This window comes from Bombina bombina, chromosome 4, assembly GCF_027579735.1.
Source record: "Bombina bombina isolate aBomBom1 chromosome 4, aBomBom1.pri, whole genome shotgun sequence".
Taxonomy (NCBI): domain Eukaryota; kingdom Metazoa; phylum Chordata; class Amphibia; order Anura; family Bombinatoridae; genus Bombina; species Bombina bombina.
Genome location: NC_069502.1, coordinates 992,723,392 through 992,741,842, shown reverse-complemented (window position 1 = coordinate 992,741,842; position 18,451 = coordinate 992,723,392). Strand labels below are relative to the sequence as shown.

The window sequence follows — 18,451 nt, the reverse complement described above, 5'->3', positions numbered from 1 at the left end:
TTAACACATCACCTATTCCTGTGACGGGCCAAGAGTCTAATTATAACATGAAAAACTACAAAAATTGTTAGCAATTTTCCAAATAATGCAGGGGATTGAAAACCTTGCTGCTGAACTGAATGTCACCAGTTCAAGTCCTTCTCAAGGTAATTTTTTTTTTTTATTTCTGTGATGGTATGTGGTGATGATATAAAATCTAAAAACTTTTTTAAATGAATTAACAAGATGGCTTATATGATATATATTACTTCATTCCCATGCTGAGGATAAAATCACACCATGCTGTATTTTTATGTATAACAGGCTGTGTCATTGATAGAAAAAAAATAAGCACTAAGCTGTGGTTTATGCTTAATAGACATCATTACAATAAGTATTATTCGTCATTTTTAAAGGATTTTACATTTAAATTCCTTTTTTAACTCACTTTGTGTAGTGCCCATTACTTCCTGTCACAGCCCCTCAAAAAGGCTGTCGTCTCTACAGGAAGGCATATTTACTTTGATTTAAGATTATTTATTTATTTTCATGTAATTGGCAAGAGTCCATGAGCTAGTGATGTGTGGGATATACATTCCTAGGAGGAGGGGCAAAGTTTCCCAAACCTCAAAATGCCTATAAATACACCCCCACCACACCCACAATTCAGTTTTACAAACTTTGCCTCCTATGGAGGTTGTGAAGTAAGTTTGTGCTAGATTTCTACGTTGATATGCGCTTCGCAGCATGCTGAAGCCCGGTTTTCCTCTCAGAGTGCAGTGAATGACAGAGGGATGTGAAGGGAGTATTGCCTATTGAATGCCATGGTCTTCCTCTAGGGGATCTATCTCATAGGTTCTCTGTTATCGGTCGTAGAGATTCTTCTCCTACCTCCCTTTTCAGATCGACGATATACTCTTATATACCTATACCATTACCTCTGCTGATTCTCGTTTCAGTACTGTTTTGGCTATCTACTATATGTAGATGAGTGTCTTTTGGTAAGTAAGTCTTATTTTATTTATGACACTCTCAGCTATGGTTTGGCACTTTATATGTAAAGTTCTAAATATATGTTTTATACTTATATTTGCCATGATTCAGGTTAATCAGTATATTTCCTTCTTACAGACTGTCAGTTTCATTTTTTGGGAAATGCATTTAAATACATTTTTCATTTGACTTTTTTTCTAAATTGCGGGCTGTTAGGCTCGCAAGTGCAAAAAATGCTAGAATTTATTGCGTCATTTTTGGCGAGAGACTTTTGGCGCGAGAATTACGTTTGTTTGACGTCGATGACGTCATTTCCGGCGTTGTAGTTGACGCCGAAAGTTTTCACGTAGTTGCGTCATCTATGACGCTCGTGTCTGTTACAGACGTTCTTGGCGCCAAAAAATATTTTGTCAGTTGTGGGCGTCATACTTGGCGCCAGATTCTGACATTATTTAAGTCTTTATTTCATTCTGCTTCTGGTTTTCAGAGGCTTATTTTGTTTGCATTTTTTTCTCATTTCTGAAACTGTAATTTAAGGAAATTTATATTTTGTTTTAAGTTGTTTTTTTCTCTTACTTTTGCAAGATATCTCAAAAACTGTTCCTGTATCAGAAAATACTGTTTGATTCCTGATGACTGATATCAGTCCTACCAAAGCTAAGTTCATTTATTTTAATGTTATGAATTTTTATCTTTAGCTATGGTTTGTAATAAGTTATCATGATAAACTTTTACATGCAGAGTCCATTAGTATTAATGCATTGTCTATTGCTATTCCTTTTACATCTAATGTACAAGATATACCTAGGAATTTATAAGAATATTTTTCTGATTCTATCCTAAAGGCTTTGTCTGCCATCCCTTTTTTAAACTTCTCATTTAGTTGATGAATTTTCAAATGACCAACAACATACTGAATTATCCTTCTCTGATGATGTTTTATCTCATTCAGAATATCCTTCATCAGATATTGACACTAATAAATCTAATGTTTTACTTTTAAATAGAGTACATTCGTTCTTTGTTGAAAAGGTGTTGATTATATTGGATATTGAGGAGACTAGTTCTTTTGATTTAAGACTAGCTAACATTTTCTGCTTATTAACCTCCTGTGGTTTCTTCAGAGATTTTTTTCCAGTTCCTGATTCTAAGGAATGGAATAGGCCTGGGACTTCTTTTATTCCTTCTTTAAGGTTTTTAAGTTGTATCCTTTGCCAGCAGTTAGTTTAGAGTTTGGGGAAAGATCCCCAAAGTTAATGGGGCTATCTCTACTCTTGCTAAACATACTACTATTCCTATAGAAAATAGTATTTATTTTTTTAATTCCTTCAGATGGGAAACTTGTATCTTATCTAAGGAAAAATATTTTATTTTCAGGTCCTTTTCTTAGGCCTGTAATTTATTTGGCTGATGTTGCAACTACTTCAAAACAACAGGGTAGGTATAAGATACAACGCTCAAATCTCAAATGCTGTTCCCAAAAGGTAAGTGTACCTCCTAACATCAAACCAAAATAGAAAAAGAACAAGGGGATATGGGAACGCGCTGTACAAAACAGCATATGAGAGGTAAAGAACTATATAAGGAATGTGGATTACACAAGAGTATAATAAAAAAGTTTATATTTGTTTATAATTGTATTACAATAAGCGATGCCGGCATCTGTTACAAAGTAAAATAGTACAATTAAAATAGGATAAGAATCAACATAAAATATAAAACATCAGTGTGTAGTGCTGTAAGTAACTATAAAAATAATATGTTGCAAAGTAACACAATGTTAAAATTTAAACAGAGTCAATGTTACCGTCCTTTCACAATCAGGCCAGTGATTAGAGTGTCTGATCCAGCTGTTTATATGAATGCAGGTATGACTTGGAAAATTCCCTCTGCGTTGTTTTTAAAACAGCGAAAAACTTGCAAGAATCTTCTGGCTTGTATCCAATGACTGTGAGTTAAATTTCAAAGACACATTCACAGCCGTATTTGCGGGATGTCCCGTGCTGTGGACCGGTTCCGGTCAGGAGGTCAAAGTGCAGGAGTAATGTTAAGCAACGACAGACTTCGTTTCTTTGAAGTAAAAATGAATCAGACTGCTTTTAACAAATGTGGGTCATGGGTGGGAATTACGCATATAGAGTCAATTCATATATTAAAGAGGCTCAATGCACCGCACCTACCGCATATGTAAGTCAAGCAGTTGTATTGCAAGTGAAGTTTGTAACAGTGTCCATATTATTCAGATTCCAGTGCTGGACAGAAGAAAGTAGATCATGGGTATGATGGTATTTCCAGGAAAAAACAACTCTGTGAATTAGAGTTGGTCTCAACCACCTTACCTACTACTTAATTTCACAAGTTATGAGCAAATTTCTACGCGTTTCAGCCTAGTCAGGCCTTTATCAAGATGCTCATTATGGTCTTTCATGAATTTAAATACACTGTGGTTCTCTGTGATTGGATCAGAGAGGGTCATGTGATTAGATGAGAGAAAGTCATATGACTGGGTTTTACCATGATTTTTCACAGTTTAATCAACATTCGTTATATGTTTATAACAGTTTATTGAGGTATTTATAAACATATAACGAATGTTGATTAAACTGTGAAAAATCATGGTAAAACCCAGTCATATGACTTTCTCTCATCTAATCACATGACCCTCTCTGATCCTTTTTTAGGTTTCCAGATCGATTGTGTCAATGTATTTGTCTCTAACAGACAAGAGACAATTATATTGGGTTCAGCTTGTCGGAACCTTCAGTCTGTATTATTTCCTTCAGTAGCTATATGCATGGATGTTTTAGGTCTCATGGCTGCAGCATTGGATTCGATTCCCTTTGCTCATTTTCATATGAAAATTTTCCAGTTTTTTATGCTGAATTAATGGTGCAGGGATTATTCTAGGATATCACTTTTAATATCTTTAAATCACAATATTCAACTATCTTTGTCTTGGTGGTTAGATCACCATCATATAGTTCTACGGGTCTCTTCGGTTCCTCCAACCTGGACCATGATCACAACAGATGCAAGTCTTTTAGGTTTGGAAGCTGTCTGGGGATCTCTGTCAGCACAAGGGGTTTGGAAATTTCAAGAGGCAAGATTTCCATTCAATATTTTGGAACTCTGTGCGTTTTCTCAGAGTTATTCAGTTTTGGCTTCTTTTTGAAGAGAGAGACGTTTATTGGTTTTCAGACAGACAATGTCACAACTGTGGCCTATGTCAATCATCAGGGTGGGACTCTCAGTCCTTAGGTTGTGAAAGAAGTATCTTGGATACTTGCTTGGGCTAAATCCAGCTCCTATCTAATTTCTGCGGTCCATATCCCAGGTATAGACAATTGGGAAGCGGATTATCTCTGTCAATCAATCTTTACATCTGGGAGAAGGGTCTCTTCACCCAGATTTGTTTTTTCAAATTGTTCAGATGTGGGCGCTTCCAGAAATAGATCTGATGGCATCTCATCTAAACAAGAAACTTCCCAGGTACCTATCCAGGTCCGGGGATCCTCAGGCGGAAGCAGTGTATTCTTTGACACTTCCTTGGAGTTATCAACCTGCCTATATTTTTCCGCCTCTAGTTCTTCTATTAAGAGTGATTTTCAAAATCATCATGGAGCAATCGTTTGTGCTGCTGGTGGCTCCAGCATGGCCGCTCAGGTTTTGGTATATGGTTCTTGTTCGGATGTCCAGTTGCCAACCTTGGTCACTTCCATTAAGGCCAGACCTTATATCTTAAGGTTCGTTTTTTCCGTCAGGAACTCAAATTATTAAATTTGATGGTATGGAAATTAAACGCTTAATGCTTAGTCATAGAGGTTTCTCTGACTCAGTGATTAATACTATGTTGCAGGCTCGTAATTCTGTGTTTAGAAAGATTTATTATCGAGTTTGGAAGACTTACATCTCATGATGCTCTTCTCATAAATTCTGTTGGCATTCTTTTAGAATTCCTAGGTTTTTACAATTTCTTCAGGATGGTTTGGATAAGGGTTTGTCTGCAAGTTCCTTGAAAGGACAAATCTCTGCTCTTTCTGTGCTGTTTCACAGAAAAATTGCTAATTTTCCTGATAGTCATTGATTTGTTCAGGCTTTGGTTCGTATCAAGCCTGTCATTAAGCCAATTTCTCCTCCTTGGAGTCTTAATTTGGTTCCGAGGGCTTTACAGACTCTTCCGTTTGAGCCTATGCATTCTTTGGACTTTAAATTACTTTCATGGAAAGTATTGTTCCTTTTGGCCATCTCTTCTGCTAGAAGAGTTTCTGAATTATCTGCTCTTTCTTGTGAGTCTCCTTTTCTGATTTTTCATCAGGATAAGGCAGTTTTGCGGACTTCATTTAAATTTTTACCTAAAGTTGTGAATTCTAACAACATTAGTAGAGAAATTATTGTCCCTTCCTTGTGTCCTAATCCTAAGAATTCTTTGGAAAGATCCTTACATTCTTTAGATGTGGTAAGAGCTTTGAAATATTATGTTGAAGCTACTAAAGATTTCAGATAGACTTCTAGTCTATTTGTTATCTTTTCTGGTTTTAGGAAAGGTCAGAAGGCTTCTGCCATTTCTTTGGCATCTTGGTTAAAGCTTTTGATTCATCATGCTTATTTGGAGTCGGGTTACTCCCCGCCTCAGAGGATTACGGCTCATTCTACTAGGTCAGTTTCTACTTCCTGGGCTTTTAAGAATGAAGCTTCTGTTGATCAGATTTGCAAAGCAACGACTTGGTCTTCTTTTACTAAATTCTACCATTTTTATGTTTTCTCTTCTTCAGAAGCAGTTTTTTTGTAGAAAAGTACTTCAAGCAGCTGTTTCAGTTTGATTCTTCTGCTTATAATTTCAGTTTTTTTCATTATAAAGATTAAAACTTTTGATTTGGGTTGTGGATTAATTTTTCAGCGGAATTGGCTGTCTTTATTTTTATCCCTCCCTCTCTAGTGACTCTTGCGTGGAGTTCCACATCTTGGGTATTTGCTATCCCATACGTCACTAGCTCATGGACTCTTGCCAATTACATGAAAGAAAACATAATTCATGTAAGAACTTACCTGATAAATTCATTTCTTTCATATTGGCAAGAGTCCATGAGGCCCACCCTTTTTATGGTGGTTATGATTTTTTTGTATAAAGCACAATTATTCCAATTCCTTGTTGATGCTTTCGCTCCTTTCTTATCACCCCACTTCTTGGCTATTCGTTAAACTGAATTGTGGGTGTGGTGGGGGGTGTATTTATAGGCATTTTGAGGTTTGGGAAACTTTGCCCCTCCTGGTAGGAATGTATATCCCATACGTCACTAGCTCATGGACTCTTGCCAATATGAAAGAAATTAATTTATCAGGTAAGTTCTTACATAAATGATGTTTTTTTTTTACTAAAGCAATGTTTTATATCATATATATGCATATATATATGCATTATATGATTTTCTGACTTATGGTTGTCACATGGTACAGGGGGAGGGAAAATTGGATTAACTTAAATTTGCCTGAAAATAGTCTAATGCTCATTTTGAATTCAAAGAAAGTGCTATTGCATAGTATTTTTTGTGTATTTGTCAATTATTAAATTATACTGTATGTAATGGACCTTTAACTTAAAGGGACATAATACTCTTATGCTAAGTGATGCAGCATAACTGTAAAAAGCTGACAAGAAAATATCACCTGAGCATCTCTGTGTAAAAAAAAGGAAGATTTCCATCTTAATGGGAGGAGAGTCCACTGCTTCATTCATTACTTGTGGGAATTAAGAACCTGGTCACCAGGAAGAGGCAAAGACACCCCAGCCAAAAGCTTAAGTACCTCCCCCACTCCCCTCATCCCCCAGTCATTCTTTGACTTTCATCCCAGGAGGTTGGCAGAGAAGTGTCGGAAGATTCAGAGTAGTCTCTTATGGAGAATAGTACTCTTCAAAATGGGACTGGAGTTTTAAGTAGTCCTGTCAGCCTCTCAGTGATAGCATGGGTGAATGTTAGAGTCCGGAGATGCAGGGAGAGCCTTTATGTGAATCCATCCCGAGTTTAACAGCTCCATTAGCAATCAGCGTTGACAAGTTTCGCTGCCTGCTTTTCTTCTCTTAATTCCATGTCAGGAGTGATGCTACTACCCTGTCACACTTGAAGGACTGTGCTCCTGTTCCACGGCATTGATTCTGGTAAGATTGTTTCATTTATATATATTTGATAACGCAAGAAGATAGGGTCACAGTGTGGCTCCTTTATCTTTATAGAAACTAGGGTAATACCCACGGAAGGGGGTTATTGAACAGGGGGGATTTTATTATGCATAATATTGTTTATTGTGTTTCTGCTGCATTTATGTGAGATGAGGCTCAGTCAGTTCATTAGTGAGAGGTTGAAGCAGGCTTTTTTGGCGCGTCTCTCAAGTGCAGGGGCGGTCATGCATGGCACTCCATGTGACCGGGTGTGGCCTCTGTAAATTCCTCTTTCTTGCTGTTTCTTGTAGTCCGGGTCATAGGAGGTGGTGAGTGCCCCGGCCATTGGGATATAAAGGTGCCATTTATCTTTAGATCAATTCCGTAAAGTTGCAAGCTATGGAGGACTCTGCTATGTTAGAGGATACTCCCTCTTTATCTAAACCTATTAACTGTTTATTTTGTGAGGAGGTTCCAGTCGAGACGCTTATGCAACTCTGTTCCACATGCTTTGTCAATATTGCTATATCCAAAAAGAATAAAGTATTTAGTACGACTAAGCCGTCCACCTCTGAGGGTTCTCCGCCCCGCGAAGTTACAGTCATCTCCTTTACACAAGCAGTTCCCCAGGGCACTACTAAGCCCTTAAGCCTCCAGACTTCGCAAATCAGTTACAGACAGCGGTTTCATTAATGCGATGCCTCACCCTACTTAGCGCAAGCTGAAGGTACGGCACAGCTATCCGTCTCAGGGGTCTTCGACTCCACTGGATGTTTCAGATAGATTATCCGCTGAGGAGGACAACTCCGAATTATTGGAGGATGTCGCTCCTGGGTCGGAATCAGCTACTTCTAGGCCTCCGTCTGGGGACGAACCAGATAACCAGATTTTAAATTTTAAGATGGAGCATTTGCACTTTCTGTTGAAAGAGGTGCTTGCTACGTTGGAGGTTCCAGAACCGAAGCTACCGAAGGAAACTTCGATTCCTAAACTGGATAGGGTTTATGAGGACAGGGTAGTCCCCAAGGCCTTCCTTGTTCCAGTCAAGATGGCTAACATTATTAAGAATAAATGGCAGAAACTTGGTTTTTCCTTTTCCCCCTCTTCTTCTTTTTTTTAAAAGCTTTTCCCCGTGCCGGACACGCAGCTTGAACTGTGGGGAAATGTCCCTAAGGTGGATGCTGCTATCTCCACGCTCGCTAAGAGAACGACTTTTCCGCTAGAGGATAGCTCCTCTTTCAAGGAACCCATGGATAAAAAGATGGAGTCCATGTTGCGGAAGATGTTCCAACTCAGGGGATTCGTTTTCCAACTGGCGGCGGTCACTGCGGTGGCTGGTGCGGCTACCTTCAGCAATGGTCGAGGTGGAGACTCCCCTCAATGAGATTCTAGAACGAATCAAGGCCTTAGGGTAGCGCATTCGTTCATTTGTGATGCTTACATGCAGATTATTCGCCTGAATGCTAAGACATCAGGGTTTTCGGTTTTAGCCCTCAGGGCTCTGTGGCTAAAGTCGTGGTTGCTGACATGACTTCCAAGTCTCGCTTGCTTTCCCTCCCATTCAAGGGGAAAGTTTTGATTGGCCCGGGCCTGGATTCTATCATATCTACGGTCACGGGTGACAAGGGTGCCTTCTTGCCTCAGGATAAGAAGGCTAAACCTAAGTGGTCTACTTTTCGTCCCTTTTGTGCGGACAAGTCTCAGCGCCAGCAGCCTGCTGCAAAGTCTGAGCAATCCAAGGGATCTTGGAAGAACAAGAAGCCCGCCGAGTCAAAGTCGGCATGAACGGGCGGCCCCGATCCGTCCTTGGATCAAGTAGGAGGCAGACTATCTCTTTTTGCGGAGGCCTGGAGAAGAGACGTTATAGGCCCTTGGCTTCTGCAGGTCGTAGCCCAGAGTTACAGGATAGGTTTCAAGTCCTATCTGCCCAAAGGCAGATTCCTCAGGTCTTCAAGACCAGAAAAGAGACGCCTTCCTGGGGTGTGTGAGGGATCTCTTATCTCTCGGGGTAATCGCCCCAGTCCCTCCGGAAGAAAGAGGTCTGGAGTATTATTCAAACCTTTTCGTGGTCCCAAAGAAGCTCCCTAGCCATGAGGGAAGTATCTCAGATTCTGGAATGGGCAGAGACTCACAATTGTTTGCTCTGAGCGATCCACTGGAAAGCAGATTTTCTGAGCAGACAGACGTTTCATCCAGAGGAATGGTCTCTCCATCCCGAAATGTTTGCTGAGATCTGCAGCAGATGGGCGACAACGGATATAGACCTCATGGCATCCAGACTCAATTGCAAACTACCGAGATACGGGTCACGATCCAGGGATCCCCAGGTGGAACTGATAGATGCCTTGGCGGTACCCTGGGACTTCAACCTAATTTACATATTTCCATCATTGCCTCTTCTACCAAGTGTAGTGGCCCACATCAAGCAGGAGCAAGCTTCGGCTATTTTGATTACTCCATCGTGGCCGAGGAGGATGTGGTTTGCTGACCTGGTAGGGATGTCGTCATCTCCACCGTGGAGGTTACCTTGTCGCAGTGATATGCTGGTTCAAGGTCCTTTTCTACATCAGAATCTCGATTCTCTGAGGCTGACTGCGTGGAGATTGATCGGCTAGTCTTAGCCAAGAGAGGATTTTCGGAACGAGTGATTGACACACTCGTTCAGGCCAGGAAACCGGTCACTCGATGCATCTACCACAAGGTGTGGAGGACCTACTTGTCCTGGTGTGAGGAACCAGGATATCCCTGGCATAAGGTCAGAGTATCCAGGATTTTGGCTTTTCTCCAGGACGGTCTGGATAAGGGTCTTGCCGCCAGTTCTCTAAGGGGACAGATCTCGGCTTTATCTGTACTGTTGCATAAGAAGCTTGCGGAGCTTCCTGACATTCAGTCCTTTGTTCAGGCTCTGGTTAGGATCAGGCCTGTCTTCAGGAATCCGGCTTCTCCTTGGAGCTTAAACTTGGTTCTTAAATTTTTGCAGAGGGCTCCATTGGAGCCTATGCATGCTCTTGATATTAAGATTCTTTCTGGTAAAGTCCTGTTATTACTGGCTATTGCATCGGCACATTGAGTTTCTGAGTTGGCGGCCTTGCAATGCGAGCCTCCCTACTTAGTTTTTCATGCTGATAAGGCTGTTATTCGCACTGGATTGGGATTCCTTCCCAAGGTGGTGTCAAGTCGTAACATCAATCAGGAAATAGTGGTTCCTTCTTTGTGTCCTAACCCTTCTTCTTCGAAGGAGAGGTTACTTCATAATCTGGAAGTCGTTCAGGCTTTGAAGTTTTATCTTCAGGCCACGAAGGAGTTTAGACAGACCTCGTCTTTATTTGTTGTGTACTCAGGGAAGCGCAGGGGGCAAAGGGCCTCTGCCACTTCTCTATCATTTTGGTTGAGTATGATACGTCTGGCATATGAGACAGCGAGACACAAGCCTCCTCAGAGGATTACGGCTCACTCGACTAGAGCTGTGGTCTCTTCTTGGGCCTTTAAGAACGAGGCTTTTATGGAGCAGATTTGTAAGGTGGCCACTTGGTCTTCCTTACATACTTTTGCAAAATTTTATAAATTTGATGTTTTTGCTTCAGCGGAAGCAGCTTTTGGGAGAAAGGTTCTGCAGGCTGTGGTGCCCTCGGTTTAGGATCCGCCTCCTTTTGCCCTCCCGTTTTTTTCATTCAGTATCCTCTAGAGCTTTGGTATTTGTTTCCACAAGTAATGAATGAAGCAGTAGACTCTCCTCCCATTAAGATGGAAAACATAAATTATGCTTACCTGATAATTTAATTTCCATCTGTGGGAGGAGAGTCCACTGTCCCCGCCCGTTTCTCCGGGGGGCGGACCTAAATTTAATTTTAGTCTTCTGGCGCCATTTATACCCTGATATTTCTCCTACTGTTCCTTGTTCCCTTGGCTGAATGACTGGGGGATGAGGGAAGTTGGGGAGGTATTTAAGTGTCCTTGCCTCCTCCTGGTGGCCAGGTTCTTAATTCCCACAAGTAATGAATAAAGCAGTGGACTCTCCTTCCACAGATGGAAATGAAATTATCAGGTAAGCATAATTTATGTTTTTACCTCAACATTTGTTCAGTAAGATCTGTTTAAACAGTAATACTTCAGCTGCTGTCCAGTTTCAAGTTGGAAAAAAAACAATAGCCAATCAGCATCAGCAGTGCTGAGGTAATGCGTTGCCTTTGCTGTGATCTCATGAGATTTCACTGAAATTTCATGAGATTTCATAGAATTTAATTAAACTGAATAGGAAAATAACATGACTGTGCCTGCACATGACAGATGCACACTCCCTAGCTTGTCCTGGGACAGGTATCCTGGCTGCTTAAAGTCTCTTTACAGTGGGGTGTGAATACTTAGGAAATTTGAGGTAAAATATCTTCTTTTTTTACCTAGAGATGTTCAGGTGATATTTTCTAGTCAGCCGTTTATAGCTATGCTACATCTGTTTCAATTGCTTCAACATTTGGGTATCATGTCCCTTTAAGTAATCTTGTGCAAACATAGTTGTTTTGGAAAGTGTTCTTAAAATATGGGCCTTAGATGCACACATTTTGAGCAATGTTTAATGGTTTACAATAAAATTAAAAGCTTTTAACTTGATTAGCCTTAAAATAATTCATAGGGTTTTTTTTCAGTCCATCTGTTTAATAAGTATATTCTAATGATGCAAGTGTAAACTATAAGTCTAAATGGTTTAAACAAGTTATTTTCATAGATTAAAATTATGACAAGTATGTTCTCCTTAATACTGAAATGTTGATGTGGTTTCCCATTTACAAATGTAATATGCAGAAATAGTTTTGTTTAGTATATTTTAAAGTTGTTTTTTTTTTGTTTTTCATTGCTTAATACTTTTTCCCTCTCTACAGCTTAGCACTTCATTTGTCTTGGAGACATTTATTCATTCAAAAGAAAAGGTATTTACATTTTCTTATTGATATTTTATTTTGCCATTATTAAATAGTGTCATATATATAAAAAAAAATCCTACTCACTCTAGTAGTCAATTCACTAATGAAGTCACCCCATACTCTCCAGCCAAGGTTTGCTTGTTTGCTGATGATACAACAATGTGTAACAGAGTTGATGTTCCAGGAAAGGTTGATCAGATGAACAGGGATATTAAAGAACTAGAGGACTGGTTAAATAAATGGAATATGAAATGTAAATTATATAGATATGGTGTGTGGAAGCACACCAATCCTCAAGGGGGCACTCTCATTCAAAACAGATGTAACACAATGTAAAAAGTACAATAATAATGTACATAACAACACTCTAAAAATGAACAGCAGAATACCAGAGATAAAGAGATAACCTTATGACTGGAAACACAATAAATGTCCAAAACCTAATGATATCCAGTAAGTCACAAAGCTCCAGATGATTGCAAAGGCCAGCTCTCTGTCATAGGGGGGTCAATATCCTGATGATAACAGATGGTCTGAAAAAAGAAACACAGAGGCGCCCAATGGCCTAATACCACAATACCAATGGACAAGCAAAATATGTAAGACTAATACTAGATATAATAGTACATCTGAAATGTAATATTACCAAGAGTAAAATTATGCATATAGGATCTAAAAACCCTAAGGCCAATTATAGTATCAATGGTACATTACTGACTGTAACTAAAGAAGAAAGGGACTTAAGAATTATTATTTCCTTCTTATATATGGAGAGTCCACGGCTTCATTCCTTACTGTTGGGAAATACTGAACCTGGCCACCAGGAGGAGGCAAAGACACCCCAGCCAAAGACGTAAATACCTCTCCCACTTCCCCCATCCCCCAGTCATTCTTTGCCTTTCGTCACAGGAGGATGGCAGAGAAGTGTCAGAAGATTTCAAGGTTTTTCCCCAAGAGGTGTATATGCCTTTCGATATGGAACTGGAGTTTTAAGTAGTCTTGTTAGCCTCTAAGTGAGAGCATTGACAAAAGTGTCTGGAGATGCAGGGAGAGTCTTCCTGCGAACCTATCCAGGCTGCCTGCTTAACAGCTCCTTAAGCAACCAGTTTTGACGAGTTTCACTGTCTGCTTTCTTCACTCAAGTCCATGTCAGGAGCGATGCTACAAGACTGTCACACTTGAGAGGCTGTTTTTCTGTTCCACAGCACGGATTCTGGTAAGATTGTTTAAATTTTACTGATGTTGAAATTGCTGAAGACAGGGTCACAGTGTGACTCCTTTTATCTTTATAGAATCATGGGTTAATATCTCCTGAGGGAGGTTATTGAACAGTTGGGATTAATCAAATGTGTTACTTTGATTTTATGCTGCGTTGTGTGTGAGAATGATTTTTTTTTTTTGGGCTCATAAACTGTTGTTATGCGGCAACAGAACATAGAAATTTTTACTTTCACTTTGAACGCAGAGGTTTCTTTCATGTAATTAACAAGAGTCCATGAGCTAGTGACGTATGGGATATACATTCCTACCAGGAGGGGCAAAGTTTCCCAAACCTTAAAATGCCTATAAATACACCCCTCACCACACCCACAAATCAGTTTTACAAACTTTGCCTCCAAGGGAGGTGGTGAAGTAAGTTTGTGCTAGATTCTACGTTGATATGCGCTCCGCAGCAAGTTGGAGCCCGGTTTTCCTCTCAGCGTGCAGTGAATGTCAGAGGGATGTGAAGAGAGTATTGCCTATTGAATGCAGTGATCTCCTTCTACGGGGTCTATTTCATAAGGTTCTCTGTTATCGGTCGTAGAGATTCATCTCTTACCTCCCTTTTCAGATCGACGATATACTCTTATATTTACCATTTCCTCTACTGATTCTCGTTTCAGTACTGGTTTGGCTTTCTACAAACATGTAGATGAGTGTCCTGGGGTAAGTAAGTCTTATTTTCTGTGACACTCTAAGCTATGGTTGGGCACTTTATTTATAAAGTTCTAAATATATGTATTCAAACATTTATTTGCCTTGACTCAGAATGTTCAACTTTCCTTATTTCCAGACAGTCAGTTTCATATTTGGGATTATGCATTGAATTATCATATTTTTTCTTACCTCAAAAATTTGACTTTTTTCCCTGTGGGCTGTTAGGCTCGCGGGGGCTGAAAATGCTTCATTTTATTGCGTCATTCTTGGCGCGGACTTTTTTGGCGCAAAAATTCTTTTCCGTTTCCGGCGTCATACGTGTCGCCGGAAGTTGCGTCATTTTTTGACGTTATTTTGCGCCAAAAATGTCGGCGTTCCGGATGTGGCGTCATTTTTGGCGCCAAAAGCATTTAGGCGCCAAATAATGTGGGCGTCTTATTTGGCGCTAAAAAATATGGGCGTCGCTTTTGTCTCCACATTATTTCAGTCTCATTTTTCATTTGCTTCTGGTTGCTAGAAGCTTGATGTTTGGCATTTTTTCCCATTCCTGAAACTGTCTTATAAGGAATTTGATCTATTTTGCTTTATATGTTGTTTTTTCTCTTACATATTGCAAGATGTCTCACGTTGCATCTGAGCCAGAAGATACTACAGGAAAACCACTGCCTGCTGGATCTACCAAAGCTAAGTGTATCTGCTGTAAACTTTTGGTAGCTATTCCTCCAGCTGTTGTTTGTAATAATTGTCATGACAAACTTGTTAAAGCAGATAATATTTCCTTTAGTGATGTACCATTGCCTGTTGCAGTTCCCTCAACATCTAAGGTGCAGAATGTTCCTGATAACATAAGAGATTTTGTTTCTGAATCCATAAAGAAGGCTTTGTCTGTTATTTCTCCTTCTAGTAAACGTAAAAAGTCTTTTAAATCTTCTCTCTCTACAGATGAATTTTTAAATGAACACCATCATTCTGATTCTTTGGACTCTTCTGGTTCAGAGGATTCTATCTCAGAGATTGATGCTGATAAATCTTCATATTTATTTAAGATGGAATTTATTCGCTCTTTACTTAAAGAAGTACTAATTGCTTTAGAAATAGAGGATTCTAGTCCTCTTGATACTAATTCTATACGTTTGGATAAGGTTTTTAAAGCTCCTGCGGTTATTCCAGAAGTCTTTCCTGTTCCTAATGCTATTTCTGCTGTAATTTCCAAGGAATGGGATAAATTGGGTAATTCATTTACTCCTTCTAAACGTTTTAAGCAATTATATCCTGTTCCGCCTGACAGGTTAGAATTTTGGGACAAAATCCCTAAAGTTGATGGGGCTATTTCTACCCTTGCTAAACGTACTACCATTCCTACGTCAGATGGTACCTCGTTTAAGGATCCTTTAGATAGAAAAATTGAATCTTTTCTAAGAAAAGCTTATCTATGTTCAGGTAATCTTCTTAGACCTGCTATATCATTGGCTGATGTTGCTGCAGCTTCAACTTTTTGGTTGGAAACTCTAGCGCAACAAGTAACAAATCGTGATTCTCATGATATTATTATTCTTCTCCAGCATGCTAATAATTTCATCTGTGATGCCATTTTTGATATTATTAGAGTTGATGTTAGGTTTATGTCTCTGCCTATCTTAGCCAGAAGAGCTTTATGGCTTAAGACCTGGAATGCTGATATGGCTTCTAAATCAACTCTACTTTCCATTTCTTTCCAGGGAAACAAATTATTTGGTTCTCAGTTGGATTCTATTATTTCAACTGTTACTGGTGGGAAAGGAACTTTTTTACCACAGGATAAAAAGTCTAAAGGTAAAAACAGGGCTAACAATCGTTTTCGTTCCTTTCGTTTCAACAAAGAACAAAAGCCTGATCCTTCGTCCTCAGGAGCAGTTTCAGTTTGGAAACCATCTCCAGTCTGGAATAAATCCAAGCCTGCTAGAAAGGCAAAGCCTGCTTCTAAGTTCACATGAAGGTACGGCCCTCATTCCAGTTCAGCTGGTAGGGGGCAGGTTACGTTTTTTCAAAGAAATTTGGATCAATTCTGTTCACAATCTTTGGATTCAGAACATTGTTTCAGAAGGGTTCAGAATTGGTTTCAAGATGAGACCTCCTGCAAAGAGATTTTTTCTTTCCCATGTCCCAGTAAATCCAGTGAAAGCTCAAGCATTTCTGAATTGTGTTTCAGATCTAGAGTTGGCTGGAGTAATTATGCCAGTTCCAGTTCCGGAACAGGGGATGGGGTTTTATTCAAATCTCTTCATTGTACCAAAGAAGGAGAATTCCTTCAGACCAGTTCTGGATCTAAAATTATTGAATCGTTATGTAAGGATACCAACGTTCAAGATGGTAACTGTAAGGACTATATTGCCTTTTGTTCAGCAAGGGAATTATATGTCCACAATAGATTTACAGGATGCATATCTGCATATTCCGATTCATCCAGATCATTATCAGTTCCTGAGATTCTCTTTTCTAGACAAGCATTACCAATTTGTGGCTCTACCGTTTGGCCTTGCTACAGCTCCAAGAATTTTCACAAAGATTCTCGGTGCCCTTCTGTCTGTAATCAGAGAACAGGGTATTGTGGTATTTCCTTATTTGGACGATATCTTGGTACTTGCTCAGTCTTTACATTTAGCAGAGTCTCATACGAATCGACTTGTGTTGTTTCTTCAAGATCATGGTTGGAGGATCAATTTACCAAAAAGTTCTTTGATTCCTCAAACAAGGGTAACCTTTCTGGGTTTTCAGATAGATTCAGTGTCCATGACTCTGTCTTTAACAGACAAGAGACGTCTAAAATTGATTACAGCTTGTCGAAACCTTCAGTCTCAATCATTCCCTTCGGTAGCCTTATGCATGGAAATTCTAGGTCTTATGACTGCTGCATCGGACGCGATCCCCTTTGCTCGTTTTCACATGCGACCTCTTCAGCTCTGTATGCTGAACCAATGGTGCAGGGATTACACGAAGATATATCAATTAATATCTTTAAAACCGATTGTTCGACACTCTCTAACGTGGTGGACAGATCACCTTCGTTTAATTCAGGGGGCTTCTTTTGTTCTTCCGACCTGGACTGTAATTTCAACAGATGCAAGTCTCACAGGTTGGGGAGCTGTGTGGGGATCTCTGACGGCACAAGGAGTTTGGGAATCTCAGGAGGTGAGATTACCGATCAATATCTTGGAACTCCGTGCAGTTTTCAGAGCTCTTCAGTTTTGGCCTCTTCTGAAGAGAGAATCGTTCATTTGTTTTCAGACAGACAATGTCACAACTGTGGCATACATCAATCATCAAGGAGGGACTCACAGTCCTCTGGCTATGAAAGAAGTATCTCGAATTTTGGTTTGGGTGGAATCCAGCTCCTGTCTAATCTCTGCGGTTCATATCCCAGGTGTAGACAATTGGGAAGCGGATTATCTCAGTCGCCAAACGTTGTATCCGGGCGAATGGTCTCTTCACCCAGAGGTATTTCTTCAGATTGTTCAAATGTGGGGGCTCCCAGAGATAGATCTGATGGCCTCTCATCTAAACAAGAAACTTCCCAGGTATCTGTCCAGATCCCGGGATCCTCAGGCGGAGGCAGTGGATGCATTATCACTTCCTTGGAAGTATCATCCTGCCTATATCTTTCCGCCTCTAGTTCTTCTTCCAAGAGTAATCTCCAAGATTCTGAGGGAATGCTCGTTTGTTCTGCTAATAGCTCCGGCATGGCCTCACAGGTTTTGGTATGCGGATCTTGTCCGGATGGCATCTTGCCAACCATGGACTCTTCCGTTAAGACCAGACCTTCTGTCACAAGGTCCTTTTTTCCATCTGGATCTGAAATCCTTAAATTTAAAGGTATGGAGATTGAACGCTTGATTCTTGGTCAAAGAGGTTTCTCTGACTCCGTGATTAATACTATGTTACAGGCTCGTAAATCTGTATCTCGAGAGATATATTATAGAGTCTGGAAGACTTATATTTCTTGGTGTCTTTCTCATCATTTTTCTTGGCATTCTTTTAGAATACCGAGAATTTTACAGTTTCTTCAGGATGGTTTAGATAAGGGTTTGTCCGCAAGTTCTTTGAAAGGACAAATCTCCGCTCTTTCTGTTCTTTTTCACAGAAAGATTGCTATTCTTCCTGATATTCATTGTTTTGTACAAGCTTTGGTTCGTATAAAACCTGTCATTAAGTCAATTTCTCCTCCTTGGAGTTTGAATTTGGTTCTGGGAGCTCTTCAAGCTCCTCCGTTTGAACCTATGCATTCATTGGACATTAAATTACTTTCTTGGAAAGTTTTGTTCCTTTTGGCCATCTCTTCTGCTAGAAGAGTTTCTGAATTATCTGCTCTTTCTTGTGAGTCTCCTTTTCTGATTTTTCATCAGGATAAGGCGGTGTTGCGAACTTCTTTTGAATTTTTTCCTAAAGTTGTGAATTCCAACAACATTAGTAGAGAAATTGTGGTTCCTTCATTATGTCCTAATCCTAAGAATTC

General features: G+C 39.8%; 1 protein-coding gene across 3 annotated transcripts in view; it reads left to right on the top strand.

The window, feature by feature from the left end:
• The window catches only part of USP34 (ubiquitin specific peptidase 34), a 1,226,195-nt gene that overhangs the window by 949,826 nt on the left and 257,918 nt on the right, over window positions 1-18,451 (top strand). For all 3 annotated transcript variants that reach the window (XM_053712051.1, XM_053712050.1, XM_053712048.1), the window contains one exon: window positions 12,004-12,051. In XM_053712051.1, the coding sequence (XP_053568026.1) occupies window positions 12,004-12,051 (48 nt within the window). The remainder of the gene's footprint in view (window positions 1-12,003; window positions 12,052-18,451) is intronic.